Source organism: Dysidea avara, chromosome 11, assembly GCF_963678975.1.
Source record: "Dysidea avara chromosome 11, odDysAvar1.4, whole genome shotgun sequence".
NCBI classification, from domain to species: domain Eukaryota; kingdom Metazoa; phylum Porifera; class Demospongiae; order Dictyoceratida; family Dysideidae; genus Dysidea; species Dysidea avara.
In genome coordinates, this window is record NC_089282.1 from 10,202,854 (window position 1) to 10,224,496 (window position 21,643).

The 21,643-nt window shown below is 37.9% G+C and overlaps 1 protein-coding gene across 1 annotated transcript in view; it reads left to right on the forward strand.

Annotated features, from left to right (window-relative positions):
- LOC136239611 (protein lifeguard 4-like) overlaps positions 1-21,643 on the forward strand; it is a 46,014-nt gene that overhangs the window by 6,383 nt on the left and 17,988 nt on the right. The window contains exon 2 of the mRNA XM_066030378.1: positions 5,095-5,203. Within this exon, the coding sequence (XP_065886450.1) occupies positions 5,095-5,203 (109 nt within the window). The remainder of the gene's footprint in view (positions 1-5,094; positions 5,204-21,643) is intronic.

A 21,643-nucleotide genomic window follows, 5' to 3' on the forward strand; every position in this document is an offset into this window, starting at 1 on the left:
AACTAATAAGTGATTGCTGAGCTGAAGAGCAGCTCCAAATGTCTGTAGTAAGACTCAGATAAGGTACATCTACAAGCATTTCCGCCAGTATTAAATCAATCTTCGCTTTGATGTCTGGAACAACAGTTTCTGAGAAATACTTCCTGCTTGGGAGTGTGTACCTTGGTTCAAGAGTTTTCACGAGACGGCTAAATCCGGTGTCATGAACAACTGAAAAAGGTTGGTTATCTGTAGCAATCATTTCTCCTATTAATCTGTAGATATGCACCGTGTATGAATCATTGATATCCCACACTTTCACTTTTACGTGGGTTTCTACCATCGTTAGCTGTTTAAATGCTGCTTGCTCTTTTCGCTTTTCTTGCTCCTTAAAATCTCTAATCCTTTTCTTCTCCAAATACTGGCTGTATTCTTCGGTGTGCTTTTTTTAAAGATGATCATTAAGGTTAGTTGTGTTGTACGACTTCATGGAACTTCCTCCACGAGATATACTATCGTTACAAGTGTTACAACTTGCAAACTTATCGCTGTCTTCGCAAACAGTGAAGAAATCCCACACAACTACTTTTACTCGTTGCATAATGGCTTCCGTACCGTATTACCAAAAACATACGAAAATATTTCTGGTGTCCTACAGTACGCACACGTGCTCATATCAGTAAAAATCTAGCCTAATTTTACCGATTTCCGATATCCCAATATCGATACCGATACCGATTTTAACATCGGCACACCCCTAGTCATAATAGTTGTATTTTACAAAAAAAACAACACAAAATTGGAATTTTCAACTAGAGTAGGCATGCACACATAAAATGTACTGAAACAAGTTGGAGTAGTGCACGATATTAAATCACAGTAAAACTATAAGAAGTGTTATACCCCTACTGTGCTTTATTGATGTGTGCATGCTATGGTCTCTACTCTAGTTGAAAATTTCAATTTTTTTGTGTACTTGTCATAGATTATTATATATTTGAAGAATATATATCTATAAATATATGTATATGATCTATCTTTGTCCTTCGAATATACGGTCTATGAATGAGATATAGGGGCACCTATCAATATTATCCCCCCACTGCCCCCTCCAGGGGAAAAAGTGGGGATTTGACTTTTTCAAAAGGCAGGCCAGTAGAGTGGGCATACAAAATTTAACTTAGACAAAAAAAACCTACAGTGTAAGTTCCTTTAAAAAATTGATGTTGTGCTGCTTCTAAGAACCAGGTGCCTTGCAGCTAGCTAACTTGTTTGGAATTAATCAACTATTTATGCTATGTACGGGTAATATATCAATTAATATAATTTTGGATTTCGTAATTCATGAAATTCTTCAATTACGTTGCTATGCATTGCTAAGGAAGCGTTTGTTAAACAAACTGCTTTTAACAACATGTTACACACAGAAGTATCTTCTAAACTGTTAGTTTACCTATCGTGTTTTTTCTCACAAATTCTCTCAACAAAGTCTCAAAGCTGCTCTTCATTTTCGTTCACGTATGTAGGGGATGCGCCCAACTTCAACTTGAAGGGATAGGCTATTCCTAGTGGTCTACAAGGCCTTCACCGTTGTTTTTTAGTTGTTAAATACCTGTAAAACTTGAAGGGAAGGTACATGTAATTCACAAAGTCTAAGTAGAGTCACCACACCCGAAACCACCTCAGTGCTGTGCGGAAGTTTAATATAGACTTCAATTTACATTTACTTCTTACGTGCAAGCTGCTTTTACCAGTTAACGATATTGCTCACGTCGGTGCATACGGACAAATAGATATACAGCTGTACAGGTAGGTAGGTAGGTAGGTACACACACACACACACACACACACACACACACACACACACACACACACACACACACAAATTTTTTCACTAAACGATTTCAGTAAACCAGGCTTGCACCCACAGCCGGCCAAGGTTTTAAAAATCACAACAGTGTAGCCATCATCATGACCATTGTACTATGGGGCTGCCAGCTACCAGCTCCCTTAGTTTCTACCTTATTAATGTGTAACTGAAGTAGCCACTATATATCAAAGTAACAAAGATGAAGAAGGAACCAAGGCTGAACCCGAGCGTAGCCATAACACTAAACCTATGAGTGTTGTTCTTAATCCTAGGGGTGCTGTTCCTAATCCTAGGAGCGCTGTTCCTAATTCTAGGGGTGCTGCTCCTAATTCTAGGGGTGATGTTCCTAATCCTAGGGGTGATGTTCCTAATCCTAGGGGTGCTGTAATGCCATAGAAGATACTAGAACTCAGTATGGAGCAGACCTGAGCAGCAACACCTGACATCACAGTAGTTACATAATCACTTCAAAATAATCATATTGCTATTGGAAGAATTCATTGCGACCCAGCCTCGAGTGTCTTTTTTAAATGTAACTGCATCATCAAGAGTTACGAAGAGATTAGCATGAGAGATCTTAAAGTAGTACAAATTGGTTTGATTCATGCCGGGTCAAAATTTACAGGGGCAGTTGGCACAAAGATTTTGAAATGAAGTAATTAATAATGGACTTTTTTCTCCCATAAATTACATATCAAAGTGGCACAATCCTGTTAATGGCTTAGGTGGTAGATTCATAGTGTTGACCTGGTAAAAGTGTGCTCTTCTGGTGATACTTTTCATGCTCAGAGCAGAAAGGCACATGCTTAAGTTCCAATGTAAGAAAATGAGATACTGTAAGTTTCGTCATTTACCACAAAGACAAGCATTCCAGCTCACAGATAAAATGGGGCAATTGTAAGGATGCAACTTAAACAATTATATCAATAATGCAGCACAAAGTGATGGAATCACTCGTGTGTGTACTTGTTTTAATACCATGGCTATCAATGGTACACAATGAAGAATCACCCATTGTTTAGTTACTAGATACTGTAAGTTGGTGTTTTAGTACAGTACATGTTACGAAAAAAATGTACCTACTGTATACGGGTGAACATTTAGATTAGTGTTGTCCCCAGCTGCTCACATGCTTGATCACATGAAAGTTGTCTGGTGACTTTGGTCCGTCCTAGTGGAATATTGCTACATATGCTCATCCGTGCTTACATTCAAATAAATAAACTTTCCAGCTGGTGTTACTCACTGGAATGACCAAAAAATGCCGATTAACACTTGATGTATGAAAACCTTAAAATTCGACTTGGAGCAATATTCAAAAGTAAAGTAGATTTTTACACAACTACTGTGCTACTTTTCAGGTACATTCTTTATTAATGTGCAATTCCTAGACCTGAAGTTGGACCAATATCACCAGGCTTTTGTGCGATCAAGCACATGGGTCACCATGAGTCACCATGAAAGGAAACCTAGAATGGCTACGGAATGTGCAGACCCTGCTGCCAGATGTTCTATACATTGGTCAGCTCACCCTCACATCAACTATACATGTACATTTGGTTTCAAAAGTGTGTAAATGTATCTACCGTAGCTAGTTAATAATATGCTATGGTGCGATTTCTGCAACTTATTTCACTAGTCCAATGCTACTACATGAATGATATAGACGCTAGAAATGAAAACTAACTTATGAGCCTTATCCACAATGACGTTTTATGACATCATGAGAATAAAAATGGCCAGGTGCCTATGGAGATTAATTTTCGATCGCTCATATTTCAGCTAGGCATGGAAATATCGACCATTAACCGACAGGTATGGTTATAAAGTAATAATAGCTATTGTAAACGTATGCTATTTAGAAAAATATTTGAAAAGTGACAAAACTCGTTTATCGTAATGTGTTATATAAAACTTTACTGTACCTGTTGTTTAGAACTTGATATCTTCTTTCCTGGCTGAAATATGAACAATTAAATTTTTTTTCTCCATAGGCGCTTATGTAACAGTCCCCCCAACTATTGCGGCCATTTTTATTCTCATGATGTCATAAAATGTCATTGTGGATAAGGCTCATTACACCTGCTTGTCTTGTTCTCTTTTACCTCATGTGTACATTGTACACATCTCTTTATGGTATAGCCTAATACCAGAAAATTTAATTTTTGTCTCACTTAACCCTGCCAGCAAAAGAATCCATGCCAAACTCGGTATACCAGATGTGAAAAATACTGGACCCTTCCTTCCTCGTTTTTCTCTCTGCCTACAATTTTGATTACATGATGTTGTGCATTAAAATAGAAAGTTAGATCACATGATGTAATTGTTGAACACTTTTTCAATGGACTTTATCCACAATGATGTCACGAGCACAAGATTGTTGGGGGGCTAATGTACAGGTGCCTATGGAGAAGTGTTTTTTTGGTCAATCATACAACTGTATGTTAGCCAGCTAGGGAAGGAGATATTGAACTCTAAGCAACAGGTACGCCTGGTACGGTTACAAGACAATACAATAAACGGTTTGTTTGCATGCTGGAGATAACGCTTGTTTGCAATGGTTTTTGTTACTGTTTTGGCTTCATAAGTGAAGTACCCTGTACACTGTATAATTGATGAAAACAATTTCTCCGTACATTAGTCCCTCAAATACAGTAATGCAGCCATCTTGTGCTTGTGATGCCAATGTGGATTAAGTCAATATCTGCTGCTCATTTTACAACAAAAATATCGTGCTGCCAAGGTATGCAATACTCTTGTTCGTAAAAGCAAGCGGGCGTTGCTGTCCTAGGAAAATTTGGGTGGACACTGTCACACATGCCCACCCAGGCCCACCCTTGGCTATATTAGCCACAGAGAGCAGTTCTTGATATGCACTGTACAGTTACGAGTTGTTGCATTGTGGTATTTTGTGTGTACAGTAAGTGTATGTGTGGGAGGAGAGAGGGGGATTTATTCAGCATCCTTCTAATTAAATTATTATTCAAAATGTATATAGTACTACTGTGTTTTTAATTCAGGATTTAGTGTACAAGTTCACTGTGTTGTTTAGTGGGTTTGTAAAAGTGTCTCTTAGAAACCAAGTGATGCTGTACAGTAGTTGTCAATGCCGCCAAATATAAACCAGAAATGTCACCCAAAAGAATTTACCATGCTATGAATTATGCATCTTATACATTAGATACAGTATACACTGATAATCTCATGTTTTTATTTTTTGTTACTATTCATGTGTCTGTTAATAGGATTCCTCCGTAAGGTATATGGGATCCTTAGTGTTCAACTGATCTTCACTGTGATTACATGTGCATCATTTATGGTGATTGAGCCTCTAAAAGATTTTGTTCAAGCTAAGTAAGTTTCTCCCATGGTAATTTCATTATGTGGAAGCACTTCTCTTGAATCATTCCATGTCAATTCAATGAGAAATTAAGCTAAGTCTTTGGACATAAATCAGAAACCATAAGGTCTATGGGGTTAAAAATTAGTATGGGTGATGAGCACCACAGGTACTGTAGTGTACAAGCACACCAAATTTCACCACCAATATTTTATGAAAATTTTGGTACATCTTAAAGGTCCACTGAAATGGTAAAATAGACTTTGGTTATTAGTAATTAATTAATCCTTGGGATAGGTTGGTGCACGTGATTTATTATTATTATTATTATTATTAGTGCTTTACAGTGACCAGCACTGAAGGTCTAACAGCAACATGTGCATTTAGTCAGATTTTGTTTTGTTTTGTAGATATAATACATTTTAGTGTATTGTGGTTAGTCAATAATATTACATCATAACACATCAGACAAAGAAACTTAAGTATGCGGACCGGAGGTGCCAAGAAGTGTCCACGTACAGCTAGATACAATTTAGTTTCACGTTATATCTACAGTACCATAACAATTTGAAACACAGTAAGAAGTTGTACTGCAGCCAGTTACAAGGAAATAGTGAGCTTATGCTGGTTTTGGGGTGAAGAATGCTCGAGAACGCTAGTTAAAGAGACTGTAAATCTGCTAGTACAGGTAAGTATCAAATGAAAAGTAAACAGAACATGTATTTCAGACAAAACTGAAATTTGCCATTTTGTTCATCTGTATACTAATTTCCTAACTGTTTTCTGGCACTGACCCTTTGTTCTTGGTCGGATTGCAATTGGATCAGTACCACTTGAATCTAAAATTTGAGACGAATCTTTTGCTCCAGGATTGGTGGCTATTCGTTAAACTACGGGAAATATCCTTTAAACCAACGTAACAGACACAAATTTGTCCAAAACTTTCTGGAGACCCTTATCTTGTTACCTGCCTTCCTCATCTCAGCCTACACTAGATGTTTCCTTCCCCTGTGGACGATGGAATGGAGGCCAGAAAAGTTCAAACACAAAGGTTTTTCCACCGATTAGCTTCAAACTCGCTAGACCAACTACCCGTCCAAGTCAATGTGTCATACACTGTAAGGTGGTTTTCGTGTCTAGCATTACATGCTAACCTTGGTTGCGAGATACTTATCATTGTCAACGGCCATTATAAGTTTATGATACGCATTCTGGTATACACATGTTGCTAATAGATATCAGGTGACGTCATGGTTTAACTATCTAACAGCTTACAATGAGATACAGTAGGATCAATTACTTTTTCATGATTTAACCAATCACATCAATGAATTTGACCATGTGATCTAGTGTGTACGCTGTCATCTGGCAATCACACCCACCAGTATAAAAAGGGAGTTCCGTAGTGGGTGTGTCAAGTCATCATTGCTATCGGGCTACTTGACAGAGAATACACAAGGAAGCAATATACACTCTGTACCCTGCTGCGCTGTCCACTACAAGGATAGACATCCTGAGACCTACACTGCTGTTCGTTAGATGAAGTATAGCTATCGCATCATGAACACAAGCAGGTCAGGGACTATAGACAGACCTATAGCAGTGGATTACCAGTAACACCACTGCAAGGGAGAAGGAAACAGTCCAGATTACATGTATCTGGATTACATTTGTCTGCCTGAGCAATACACCCACACTTTCTGCTAATTACTAAGTAGCAGCATTGAACACCCTATCAGTGCTGATTACCTTCTTGCTTACAGCCTATTAAGTTGAATACAACACATTATGTAATAATTATATACACACTTTGCTATGCAATAAATAAGCAACACAACAGTCAAAGAGTAACAAAACAGTACACACTAATATAAATTACAATTCAGTTCCAAATTGTGGATACAGGCCAAGTCAATGGCAGAATCTTGCAAGTAGCATTGGTACAATTGATCTTGATCCTGTTGCTTATACACATCACAGAACAAAGTAATGAATACAACACAACAGTATCTATGACAATGCAGCAATCCCATGTACATAGTACCTTGGCTAGGATGAAGAAATGGAGCTCAATTCAGTTACTCTAATAGATTACATTAATAAATGGTTAATAGAATTGCCATATGACCGCTGATCTACTGTATGTGTAAATGCAAGTTGAATTAGAATAGCTCTTTGTGGTGATTCATCAACCATTAATGATATTGACATGCCTCTGACAGTAAGCCAGAAATCAGTTTGCCCAGACATGGTCACACTCAGATACTCTATTATGTTAGTTTGTGCAACACCATCATCCAATTGAAGTGGAATACACATACTCAACACCACTTCAACATCATCCAAATTGTGATTTGTGACATTTGTTTGTCACTCAAAAAAAGCAACACACCATTGTAGAATCATACATGTCAAATGTTATGTACCGAATCATGTAATGATGTGATTACTCCTTGCATGATAAATTCCAGTATTATATTCAGACAATAGTATTAACAATGATCTGGAGCTACAAGTGCATTTTATGCAGGTACAACTAGTTTTATTATTTTTCTTATTATTCATAAACATAATAATTATTCTTTCACAGGCAAAGCGAAGTTTACAAGGAGGATCCTAGGATAAAAAATAGCAGTTCTTGCTGAATGGATCATTGTGCGTGTCCATGTCCTATTTTGTTTTCTTGCTGAAATGCCATTACTCATGAGAAGCCATACAAGATCACACGCAGGGTTAGATTTTTGTTGTGCGCTGCTTGTGGCTAATAGTATCTGTCTTTATTAAACTCAGTATAGGCCAGGAAGCTTAGGACACTACAATGAGATAACATGTTTCTCATCAGCTTCTCATAGAATCACACATGCGGGCGGATGGGTTATCTCATTATTTTTTAAGTCATATGAACTGCAGAAGTTTATTGTAGCTACTAGCTGTACTACACTAGAGAATCTATGACAGAACCAATAATAATGATCTACCTTTTGTTTTAGGTGTTTGGCTTGCAGTTCAGAATTCAAACAAACTTCGGCTTCAGCACAGCAATAGCAAGGCTTTTTAATTCAGAGAGTCCTTTGAGAGAATTCCACAGTAGTTAGTACCTTCACCATACAGTCTTGGGGTCATGTACCACATCCTTCACAGAGTGGAACATCTTCAGCAAGCACAAGCTACAGTTGCCGATGCCATGTTAGTGATTTATCCAAGCTACTACATGGCTTTGAGCTATGAGAATCTGCAGATGTTGCCACAGGTACATGTAAGACTTCAAGATCACTGGTAAGTTCAAGAGCTGCTTTAGAAACAAGATCCTGGATGAAAAGTGTTTCTCCAGAAGAAAAAGTTTTTAACCCACGAGAACAAGGATCTATGGCTGTAGCAATGTGCAGGTTCATTCATCAGTGAACTAAGATCCCAACAATCTTGTAACTGTTGTTACATTCCTTTTGAACCGCTTTATTACAGAAATATCATCTCCAGCAGGTCTTATTAATCCTTTTACAAGAGGTATTACAACTGAAAGTGAAACATACTGTTCAGCACTTAAAAATCTGGTAGCAGCTTTTAAAGGCTCTAAAACTTCCTCCAGCTTTTGTAAAATCTCCCACTTATCCATTGTTAAGTCAAGATATCTTCTATCTCTAGGTGTTATAGTATCATCTCCCAGTACAGCAGTAACAACCCATCGCTACTCAAGTAATCTTAAAATCATATTGTACGTGCTATTCCACCTTGTGGCCACATCCTGAATTAAAGTATGCTCAGGAAGAGACATCATTTTTTGCTTAGATTAATCTATCTAGTGCTTTTGTACTTTTTCTAAAATGCTTTACTAATGCACATGCAGCAGCAATGGTACACCTGTATGGTGTATGACATCGTCCTCTAGGATTAATCAAACACAGCTGTAGAGTGTGCCCAGCACATCTTACAGAAGTAACGTTAGGGAGCTCTCCTTTGAGGTTTCTTATTGCTGGCACCACGTTAGATCTATTGTCATGAACTATAGCATACACTTTTGATTCTGCAATAGAGAACTCATGGAGGACACCAATGTTCCACTGAGCGATGTTCTCTGCTGTGTGACTACCCTCAAGAGGTTTGACAGCCACAACATATGTTTGCATGTCCCATTCGGCAGGGATTAGATGTGCAGTTACACCCAGGTAAGCTTCCATTGCACTGCTGGTCCATACATCTTCCGTGAGACAGAGTTGATCACAACTTTGGAATTTCAAACACAGCTTGCTAACAGTTGCACTATATTTGGTTTCTATTGCCTTTGTAAAGGTAGAAGCTGAGGAAAGGCAATATCCGGGCTCTAAAAATTGCATCATCTTTGTAAATCCTTCCCCATTAACTGTATAAATTGGTCTCATGTCTTATTATAAAGTTTGTGATCCATTTGGTAATTTCTGCTGCTCGCTTGACAGTACAAGTTGATCTTGTATAGAAAGGATCCAAAGTTCTTTGCCGATTGTATACACAGAAAAGATGAAGATTAGCTAATACACTAAACCAGCTTCACTATATTAGGACAAGGCCACTTACTGTACCAAGCCTTTTGGCTTTAAGGTGACAAGTGTTAATGACATGGGCTGAGTTTACTCAGACTAATTAAGTTTTTTGAATTGACTAAACACTGTACACAATAAACAACTGGGCTATAGTGTGATGCGTACTTAACCTATGTTGTGCCAGTACTGCAGGTTGTGAGTGAGTAGTAACAGCTAGATTACTTTATTTATTGTTGCATAGTGGAATCAGGGTCTTTAGCACTTGTATGATCTATTACATATCCCATGTGGTGGTGTTTTAAGTGTTCTGTCATCGCAGTTGTGGAGGAGTGGTATGCTAGTTCCTGATGGCATAAGGTACACCTCACTCTCTTGCTGTTGATACTGTTGAAGTAATCCCAGCACGCAGCTCGCTTTTTTTTAGGGTTTGTAGCCATTCTCACGTGATTAATTGATTATGTAATAATTAGTCGATGAATAACTTTAGTTGATTAGTTGCTTTAATCGATTAATCATGAGAGCCCTAGTACTAATGCTAATATTCTCATATAGCACTCACTGATGGTGCCACGGTAGTTGTTGATACTCTAGAAAGTATTGGAACAAAAAAACTCACGAGTAATGTCTGCATCATGAGTGCACATATGCACAAGAATTTTTGATGCGGGTGGTTGATGAGAAACAAGTTATCTCATTGTAGTGGCCTTAATCTGTGCTGAACAATTTGTTGCATGGTGTTTTTTTTTGCTCTGTGATTATTGTACATGGGTTGGTTATCCAAATTAAATACTCTAATAGAGCAGTCATGTAAATACTCTAATAATGCAGTCAAGTGTATAACAACAATCCTTGCACTGAATTTGACAGCTATTTAGTATTAAAGGCATCTGTAATGTAAATTGTAGCTCATTATTATATTAAGAGACTCTCAGTCTATATGCACATTGCAATTGATCGGTTCCATGTGCGTACTGAAACGTCGACGGCATTACTATTCTGAATGCAAAATTACGCACTGTCTTCATTATCAACCAAAGAAATCTGTAATCCATCACTTGATTAATAGAAAGTACGTAAACTAGATTAATAAAAAATTGAAAATTTTAAGAGGGAGAATAGGGATTGCTGAAAAAAGCCATGAAACATGAAGGGATTGCTGGGATGGTAATGTAAACCACAAATCCCTATTTTGACTCATTTCAAAATGACAGAGCATGTAACTAAAGATTTATGACACTGAGCCAAAATAGGGATTTGTGGTTTGCATTACCATCCCAGCAATCCCTTCTTGTTTCGTGGCTTTTTTCAGCGATCCCTATTCTCTGTCATAAAATTTTCAATTTTTTATTCATCTAGTATTATTATTCCTATTATTCATATATTATTTTGTTTCACTTATGGATGACATCCTACTTCTACGTACGCAAGAAAATTTTGATGTCAAAAAAATTTGACGAATCGGTTTAATTCGTCAAATTTAAATTCGTCAAATGTTTATAAGCGCCCTTAAAAGTACAGGTTTTGCCTACAATTTCTTAATTTTCGTCAACATTTTATTCGTCAAATCTGCTGAAGTCTGAATTTGTCAAATTTTTTGACGTCAAAATTTCCTTGCGTACGGTACTGTAATTATAGTATACCATCTGTACGTGAATGTGTCTAAAATATAATATATTGTAATGTCACAGTAAATAAGAATGGGAAAGATTGAGCACTCTGTCATGATCAACAGGGGCAGTGGAGCAGAACAAAGAATGTATTAAACAATGAAATTTACACATTGCATGGAGTTGAAGCATGGATGCTATTCATGGGCACTGCATAGAGGGGCTTGTCCACCAAAATTTTTATATTTTAATGAAAGCTACAATCTCAATATGTTTTTGTAAATAAAGTTACTTAAAAGAATACGTAATTGTGGCTGTTCTGTTAGAGTGATTGTGGTTGACTGCTCTATTAGAGTATCTCAATCTTGCATTGCATTTAATACAAGCACTAAATGAGCTACTCGGAGCACTTAATTTAGCTTCTTATTAGTAGTATTTAGTAAACTACTGTATAGCTAATGGACTTTTGCTACTGAAATTTGGACTTGTATACTAAAATTTAGAGCTGAGCGATACTGCCATTTTAGTATCACGATCGATACTAAAGCCACTATTCATGATACTGAATAGTTCACGATACTTACAAATAAATCAATCATAGCTGGTGCCACATAGTGTATTGCGCAGCATTCCTGCAGGAAGTCCTTATAGGTGATAGCAAACTAGCCACTATCATCCTTGTTTACAGTAACAGTTGTTGTAACACATGCTTTGAGGTTGTTATGGTGTTCACACCTCTCTGCAGGGGAAACCAGATGGGTGGACTTTATCATTTACAAGGATTCTTAGTCAAGTACTGCATAACAAATGCATTTTTAATGACAGTAATGGCATCATGATAGTTAATAACAAAATATCGCGATATCGATACTTACAAAATATCACGATATATCACTAAAACGGTAGTATCGCTCAGCCCTACTAAAATTATGGACCTTTTTGGTAAAATTGTGGACCTTTTTACTGAAATTGTGGACCTTTTTTCTAGTGTTGTACCGATTGTCTACTTTTAGCAATTTGCCGATACCCGATACTTCATAAATTATTGGAGCTGATATTTCACACCGATGCCGATTTTTTAAAATGCTTCATATATAATTATGTAGAGTATAAACACATTTGTTTGTACATTGTGTCTTTTGATCGTTAATTATTACAAGAACTGCAGAAGTTAGCATAAGTTACAGAATACATTTGACTGGTATCAATTGTTAAAACAAGACTCACAAAAGTCGCAGCTGAAAATTGTTTCGGATAAACAAAAAACCTTTGCCTTCTCAGGATCTAAATGATTTCTCTTTTCATCATAAATGTCACTGGCACCAGAAAACACCCTTTCAAAAGGCACTGAAGTTGGTGGTGCAGCTAGGTATATTCTAGCTAACTTGGCAAGTTGAGGAAATCTAGGTTTATTTTCTTTCCACCAACTGTAACAGTTAGATCAGTGACATTCAATCAATGGTTCTCCCAAGTACTGGTCAACTGAACTAGAAATGCTTGTAGACCCACTGTCCACCTGTGACCCTGATTCTTCTATGATTTCTTGAAAACTCTTCCACAGCTCAGTTGTCTCCCTGTTAACATGCTTTGAAGCTGGTTCAGTCAGTGTGTCTGTTTCCTCCCCCAAATCTTGTACTTTAATCACTGCACTATCACTCACTTTCTCTAATTCTTCCTATAGCATTTCTTTCGCCTTTCTTCGTCGCTCTGGACCATTGAAAAATCTGCCCTTAAAATGTGGGTCCAATAAAGAAGCAAGCAAAAGATGTTGGCATTCTTCAATGTCATGAAATCTTTGGTCCAAATAATGAAGCATTTCTCTCTATTCATTTTTCTCACACCAGAATCATAGTGATGTTTTTGCAGTGTTTTAGACAGCATCTTTACAAATGGAATAATAAGTGACACAGATGCACAATCTGCAGAAGTGGATTTGGTAAGCTCTTCAATTGGTAAGAGCGAAGCAATTATATTGTCGATTAAATCCAGTTGTGTAGGTGATAATGTAACTATCCCTGTTTCTGAAGCATAGGCTACTAGGGCCATTTTTTGTTCAACCACCGATTTCACCGTATACAGAGTGGAGTTCCACCTGGTACGCACATCTTGTTGGAGGTGATGTTGTGGAAGCCCCAAACATTCTTGAATTGAACTAAGATGACTATAAGCAAGTGATGAGTGCTGAAAGTGGCCCACAATACTCCTACATACAGCTGGGACATCCGTTACAGCAGGCTGTGACAACACTCCATCATCAAACACCAGCTGAGCAAAAAATCCCAATGAAGGTAGTGATGCTTCCCTCATGGCTTTTGCCATGTTAGCTGTGTTGTCCCGTAGCACCACATGGACCTGGTCCTGATTAATTTCCCACCCAGTTAACATTTTCTTGTACACTTGTGCTAAGTACTCACCAGTATGAGATTCTTCTAGTGGCTGAACATGAAGAACAGCAGACAAACTCTTCGGTCAACTAGTGAGCAGTAAGTGATAACAGGGAACAACCACCACCACTAGCACTCCAGCCATCAGTAGTAAAACTGAAATGTGACACTCTTGCAGTTTCAGTCTTCACTTGTGTCTTCACATCGTCATGTACTAATGGCAAAACCTTATGAACCAAGTATTTCCGACTTGGAAGGTGGTACGTGGGTTCCAACACATGTAGTAGACGAACAAAGCCAAAATCTTCCACAACCGAAAATGGCTGATTGTCCATTGCTATCATTTCCATGACGAACCCATGAACTCGTTGCGCCCTGGAATCATTAGTATCCCATGCTCTAGCCTTGTCTTGTACATCGAACAGCGATAACTGTTTAACTGAATTTTGCTCTGCTTTCTTCGTTTTCTCTTTCTCTTGGTATTCGACGCATTGCTGTTGGTATTCCTCGTAAGCTTCGCTGTGACTCTTCAAGTGATTCACCAGGTTACTGGTGTTATAAACCTTTGTAGAACCACCCCCAGTGAGATAGATTTACTGCAAGACTTGCAGCAAGCGTGCTTCGTATCTTCCTTTAAGTCAAAATAATTCCAAATGGGTGATTTCTTTCTTGACATGTTGTTCGCCATGCTCTTGTACTATAAATAGCAACTACTAAAGCGCATGTGTGAGCTATTTATAGTTGGTTAATTGAGCACTAATATTACCAATTGCTGATTGTATACCAAAGCCCCATTTATTGGCCTTTACCGATTGCCAATCCAATAATCGGTACAACACTACTTTTTTCCAAGAAGGCGGTTCTTCAGAACCCTCCGAACCCCCGGGCCTGTTTATGAAATAATTTATTTATAGATGCCATGCACATATTGTTTGTGGGAAATCATATGCATTCATACATGCCCACAGCATAGATTTTGCAGTAGTATACCCAATGGGTACAATACAACATAAACTACTGTATATTACGTATCTCTTTACTGACATTATAATGTATCTACTGTACATGTGTACCATAATTATTCTTAGTATATTGATTGTAGTCCATGCACCCCTGGAATATCTGCATATTATTCTTATTGTGTATTGTCTTAGCTGAAATGATAAATGCACAAACACTGAACGTTTACTATATCTTTGTCAGAGTTCCATGTCTTGTGACGTGTAGGTAGCTCAGTATCATACCATCTGGTGAGTAATCATGAACACTGCATGAAGATACTACAATTAATAACCAAGTGTGACACGTGTAGCAAGACAACAGCTGCTCAATATTAGGAATGTGTGTAATGTACATGTAGAGTCTTTTCTACAGCCAAGAGCAGTCACGTAAATACTGCAGTCAAGTGTGTCTGATAACAAAAGAAGCTTACACTGAACTTGACAGCCACTAATGTAAATTGCTATATGTATCTACAACAATTATCATTATCAATAAAACAAATCCATTACTGGATTAATAAAAGGTACACAAACTAGATGAATAAAAAATTTAAAAGGGGAACAGGGATCGCTGAAAAAAGCCATGAAACAGGAAGGGATCGCTGGGTAAACCACTAACCCCTCTTTTGACTCATCTCAAAATGACAGAGCATGTATAGTGGAACCTTGATTATCCGAACACCGATTATCTGAACACTGATTCTCCAAACACCGATTATCCGAACACCAAATTGACTGCTCAATTAGGGTATTTTGTCAAAAAAATGCATGCTTTATTAGAGTAGTTGAGCAGAGCTCAGTATATAAATGTATGGATATTTGATCTTACGTACTTTCGATTATTCAACCCCCCCCCCCCCCCCCCTCCCCCCCAATAATTAGGATAATCAATTTATGACAGTTAAAATAGGGATTTGTGGTTTACATTACCACCCCAGCAATCCCTTCTTGTTTCATGGCTTTTTTCAGCTATCCCTTCTTGTTTCATGGCTTTTTTCAACGATTCCTGTTCCCCTTGTAACATTCAATTTTATTCATCTAGTTATTATTGGTTTAGCTTACATACAATTCTGCTGTTTATAGTATGTTCACGTTGAGCTGAATCCTGAAAATCAGCTACACCTGTAAAAATTAAAAGTGGAATTTTTTCTCAACAGACTTAACATTTCAGCCAACCAGATGATTATTGGTAACAGCAATGGTGTCAAAAACAGATATGTACAGTTCGGCTCCATTACAAGTTCGGGAAAGGGATGTAATGGAGACTGTACTTGTATGGCTTCCCCATAGGAAACGTATTATGAAAATTTTGATTGGCCGTAATATTATGTCAAACATTTGAACAAAAAGATTTTGAAATATTTTTAGCGGGTCAAGTAGCACTACAAATGAGCCAAATTTCAAGATCGTGTGTAATTGCATCCATGAATTATTAAATATTTTTGAGGATTCAGCTCAATGTGAGCATACTATAGTTAACCCACATGTTCACATCACTTAGGATTGCATGATCATGCAAATTATATCACTATGCATGCATCTTTATTGCTTCATTCCCAATGTATTGTTATTGTGGTTAACATGGAATGTAAAGTGGTCCTGCACAGAGGGCAGGTACCAATGCAAGCTTCTACGTGTGTTGTTTCGTTCGCTACAGCACGTTGAAGGCCATGATATAGAGAAAACTTCAGCTGCATTCCATTACTAACTACACGATAAACAACTCAGCCAGTAAAACACCTTCCAGAAGTTGTTGCAGTTACTGCTGCTGTGTAGGGTGTGGGTTTGAGTCCCTGTCAATGACAAAACTTTTTGTTCATTTTACTGTATATACCTTTTCGGTGCATACTTTTTCTAACTCAACATACAGGTGTAATAACTTCATAGCATCCTGGTATTGCTTCATAGCATATGGAACTGTTGGAAAAGTATACAGTAGCATATTTGATAGGTATAGGACAGGCATGGGCAGGAGGCCAATTTAGTGCATGTTCGTTTGTCTGTGTGTTCTATTAGAGCTTGTGCCTTCTCTTTGTAACTCCTATTCTTTGTGATGTGATGTTAACTACTGTACCTGCCAGTAAGTGTGTACCTGTGTATCAAGAGTATATAATAACAATAGGGAGGGAGAGTGTCTAACTAGGACACTTTCAGCCAAAATCACTGCGTAGTATACTGTATATCTAACCTAAAACAGCCAAGCTGTAAGCACCAAATTCACCTGAATTGTTGTATTAAAATTTTTACCATTAACCTACCATCACAGCCATTTCTTGGCTGCCACCTTGGATTTCACATCTTTTTTCACCATAGCCTTTCTCAGGGCCGCACTCTTTTTTTTTTTTACAGCTTGGCTGTTTGGATTAGATTTCACCTCTTTTTGTATTTGTATACCCCAAAGCCGGCCTATGGCTGGCTTTGGGGCTTTTTAAAACCTATCTTTTTTTCTTTACCACAGGAAGAAGATTTTAAATACTTTAACTAAATCTGATTTTATCAGTAAATGTACAAATTATATATAATACATATATTTATTACATATCAATTATTCCCTATGGATAACTTGTTTGCAGCTGATCTCTCTACTAGTGACTTGAAATGTAGCTGAACTCTCTACAGGGTGATTTGCTTGTAGATGAAGTCTCTACAGGTGATTTGTGTCTAGCCGATCTCTCTACAGGGTGACTTATTTCTAGCTGAATCTTTCCTTTTTTCTAGCCGATCTCTATACAGAGTAACTTGTTTACACAGTAGCTGAACTCTCTACAGGGTGGCTTGTTTGTAGCTGAACTCTCTACATGTTGGTTTCTTTGTAGCTGAACTCTCTACATGTTGGTTTCTTTGTAGCTGAATTCTCTTCAGGGTGATTTTTTTTGCAGCTGAACTCTCTACATGGTGGTTTCTTTGTAGCTGAATTCTCTACAAGGTGACTTCTTCTAGCTCAACTCTCTAAAGGGGGATTCGTTTGTAGCTGAACTCTCTGCAAGGTGACCTCTTCTAGCTGATCTCTCTACAGGGTGATTTGTTTGTAGCTGAACTCTCTACGTGGTGGTTTCTTTGCAGCTGAACTCTCTACATGGTGGTTTCTTTGTAGCTGAACTCTCTACAAGGTGACTTCTTCTAGCTGAACTCTCTACAGGGTGACTTGTTTGTAGCTGATCTCTCAACAGGGTGATTTGTTTGCAGCTGAACTCTCTACATGATGGTTTCTTTGAAGCTGAACTCTCTACAAGGTACTGTAACTTCTTCTAGCTGATCTCTCTACAAGGTGACCTCTTCTAGCTGATCTCTCTACAGGGTGATTTATTTCTAGCTGAACTCTCTACAGGTGATTTGTTTGCAGCTGAATTCTCTACCGGGTGATTTGTTTGTAGCTGAACTCTGTGCAAGGTGATTTCTTCTAGCTGATCTCTCTACTGGGTGACTTGTGTCTAGCTGAACTCTCTACAGGGTGATTTGTTTGTAGCTGAACTCTACAGGGTGATTTGTTTCTAGCTGAACTATCTACAGGGTGGTCAGTTCACAGCTGAACCCCCTACAAGGTGGCTTATTTTAGCTGATCTCTCTGCAGTGTGATTTGTTTATAGCTTAACTCTCTGCAGGGTGATTTGTTTGTAGCTGAACTCTCTACAGGGTGACGTTTTCTAGCTGAGCTCACTCTTGTTTCTAGCTGATCTCTCTAACGAGTAACTTGCTATAATTAGTAAAGCTGAACTCTTTACAGGGTGAATTTTGGTTGTTAAACTCTGCATCAAGACTTGTTTGTAGCAGAATTCTCTACAGTGTGAATTGTTTGTAGCTGAACTCTCTACAGGGTGCATGACTTGTTGATAGCTGAACTCTCTTCAGTGTGACTTGTAATAATTATACAGCAATATATTTGTAGCTAAACTCTCTACAGGATGACCTGCTTGTAGCTGAACTTTCTACAATATTAACTGATTGCTGCTGATTCAGAACTCCCTACAGGATAACTTGCAATAGAAATCTGTAATGGAGTAAGTCATGGACTAGCTGAATGCTCTATTGGGGTGACTGTTCTATTAGAGTATCTCGATCTTGCATTTGCTACTCGGAGTTGGTTTTAGAACTCAGTGGTTTGTAATCCGATTGTTCTGTACTACTGCAAGTACTTTCTACAATGACTATTCCAGCGACATACCCATATTCAGCTCACTGCTCTAAGCAGTTTGCCTGGTAGGCGTGAAAATCATTGGTATTTTTATTCATGAATCTCGATCGCGCAATTGTTACACACCTTTGGTTTCATGTCATATCTCTATGATCTTTACTTCGATTGCTTTCAAACCACCAAAAGGCACTCCTACAATGGTTGAATTATCCACAAATCGATTTTCAACTCATTCCATAGAGTGGTTTACCCTGTAGGCGTGACAGCAAATCAATCTTGTTTTACGCGAATAATTGGTCATAAATCCTTAACCGTTCATTGGATTTACACCAAATTTGATACTACTGTAGAATTCGCCTTTGGACTGCTTTTCTGTGTGCCAAATTTCAAGGCAATCGGTGTTTGCGTTTATAGCTATTTTTGCAAGTGTGCGAAAAGACAAAGAGGAATAAAAAGAAAAAAAACGAAGAAAAAAAACCTAAATTAAAAAACGAAGAAAAAAAACCTAAATTTTGGCTTCTCGTATCTCGGAAATGGCTTGAGCGATTTCCTTCAAATTTGGAAAGTGGTCTCCCCTAGCTGGCGGGCAACTTTGCACAAATTTGGTTCCAATCGGATAAGGTATCACTGAGATACAAAGGTGGGGAAATGACGTTTTCTTCCTGTCAATATACCCATGGTGTGGCGCGCCAGCTTCTTTGGCCGCACGACACATCGTGTGTCTCGATAGAGCATCCATACATTGGTAGAACAAAAGCTTTACCAGCTATCAACAGTGCTCAACACCTATCAACAGATCGCTATCATCAGTAAGTGTTAATTTGTTCAAAAATCATTGTCTATTTAATAATTCGCAGTGATTGGGAGTTTGTAAAACGCATGGAATACAGAATAACCAAATTGCAGAACAATGGATCAGCAAAACTAATGTTTTGCAGATTGTACAGATACTGTAGTTATATACTCTATAGTAATTAGACTTTATTTACCTTGTATGGCAAGCCACGGCAATGGATAAAACAGCAGCTGGGCAAGCATTAAATGCATTAATAGGACCAGTCATCCTAGAATGATCTACCTCCGCTAAACTTTCTTACCTATACTCCTTAGTTAATATTGCTACAAAATGCTAAAACCTAGTTCTGTTCTTCAGTAAAACTAGCTGGCCTTCATGTGCATCCAACCGAATTTATTAGCGTCACACTATCAAGTGGAAATCCGGTGATTATGCTTGTCGGTAGCTACAGTACTGTAAATGGATTTCACAACTCTTTAAGTTTGAATCAAGAGTGTAGGTAAGTAGGTTTAGCGAAGGTAGATTGTTCTACGGTGATTGGTTGTGTGCTTGTCCCATTTAATGCTTGACCAGCTGCTGTTTATTCATCGCTGTAGTGTGCCATGCAGAGCTGTTACAAGGTAAATAAACTATGATTACTATAGAGCATATAATCATTTGTACAATCTGCAAAAAAAAAAAAAAAAAAAAAAAATTAAAAAATGCTTATTCTGTTATTCCACAATTCCATTATTCCGTAATCTGTGTTTTACAAACTACTGCTGTGATTTTGTACAGGCTGCATTGGCAGTTAGACACTCTCTCTCCCTATTTTTATTATGTACTCTTGTATCTATTAAATTAATTTTGCTCAAACCTTTTCTTGCAGTATAGCTACAACTGCTTTAAATACTGTCAACCATGTTATTACAGTGCCTGCATCAGTGGCGATTCTAGACCTGACCTGCAGGGGGGAAGTAGGGAACAGCATGACTATTGTTCTATGGCTGTAATATTAAGGAGGATCTGGGGTGCAACCCTTAGAAGCTGCAGGATTTTTGCAATTTGAAGGTTTGAAAACAGCCTAAAATTTATGCTAAAGACATGAAAATAACAATGCCAGTCTATACTGCAACTTTTTCCCAAGATTTTTATTTATTCAGCAGGGGGGGGGGGCATGCCCTTAGAATCACCTACATGTATGTCCTGCATGATAGGGTAGCGCAGCATAATTTATATCTTGATGATTATTGGTTTAGCTTACATGCAATTCTGCTCTTTAGTTAATTCCATGTTCACATCACCTTAACTATTAGGGTGAAATAAGGTTCATGCAAATGATATCAGCACGCATGCTACTTTAGGACATGTTCTTTAATGCTTCATTCCTAAAGCATTGATTCATGTTGTTGCGGTTTATGTGAAATGGTCCTGCACATTGGGCAGGTACCAATGCTAGTATACGTATAAAGCTGTCTGTCTCTCCATCCATCTGCTTCGTGATGCTGCTAACTCAACAACCAAAGCACGTATTGACGTGGGACTTTAATGAAATTAAGTGCTCATCATCTGGAAACTCCAAGTTTGTTGTTACAAATTGCTATGTGCTTTCGTTCACTCTCTACAGAGTGTTGAAGGCATTGGAGTAGAGGAAAACTTGAGCTACATTTTTGTCAAAACCATTAACAAACAGCCAAAGTGTTAGCGCATAGAACTGTTAACCCAAAGGTCCAGGGTTCGATTCCTGCCCATGACAATTTTTTCTTCTCAGTGCCACCTTTTTGTGACACACTTTTTAATATGTCAGCTATTGACAATGCTTACTCAGCAACTTGTGCACGTATCAACACAATTTACATGCTAAACCATCTGGCTATTTTGCAAAGTGATTATATGCAGAATTCTGCTGTTTAATTAACCCGCATGTTCACATCATTTTAACTATTAGCCTTGCATGATGGTGGAATAAGGTTCAATCAAAAATATATCACCATGCATGCTACTTTAGGGCATGATCTTTAATGCTTCATTCCCAATGTAT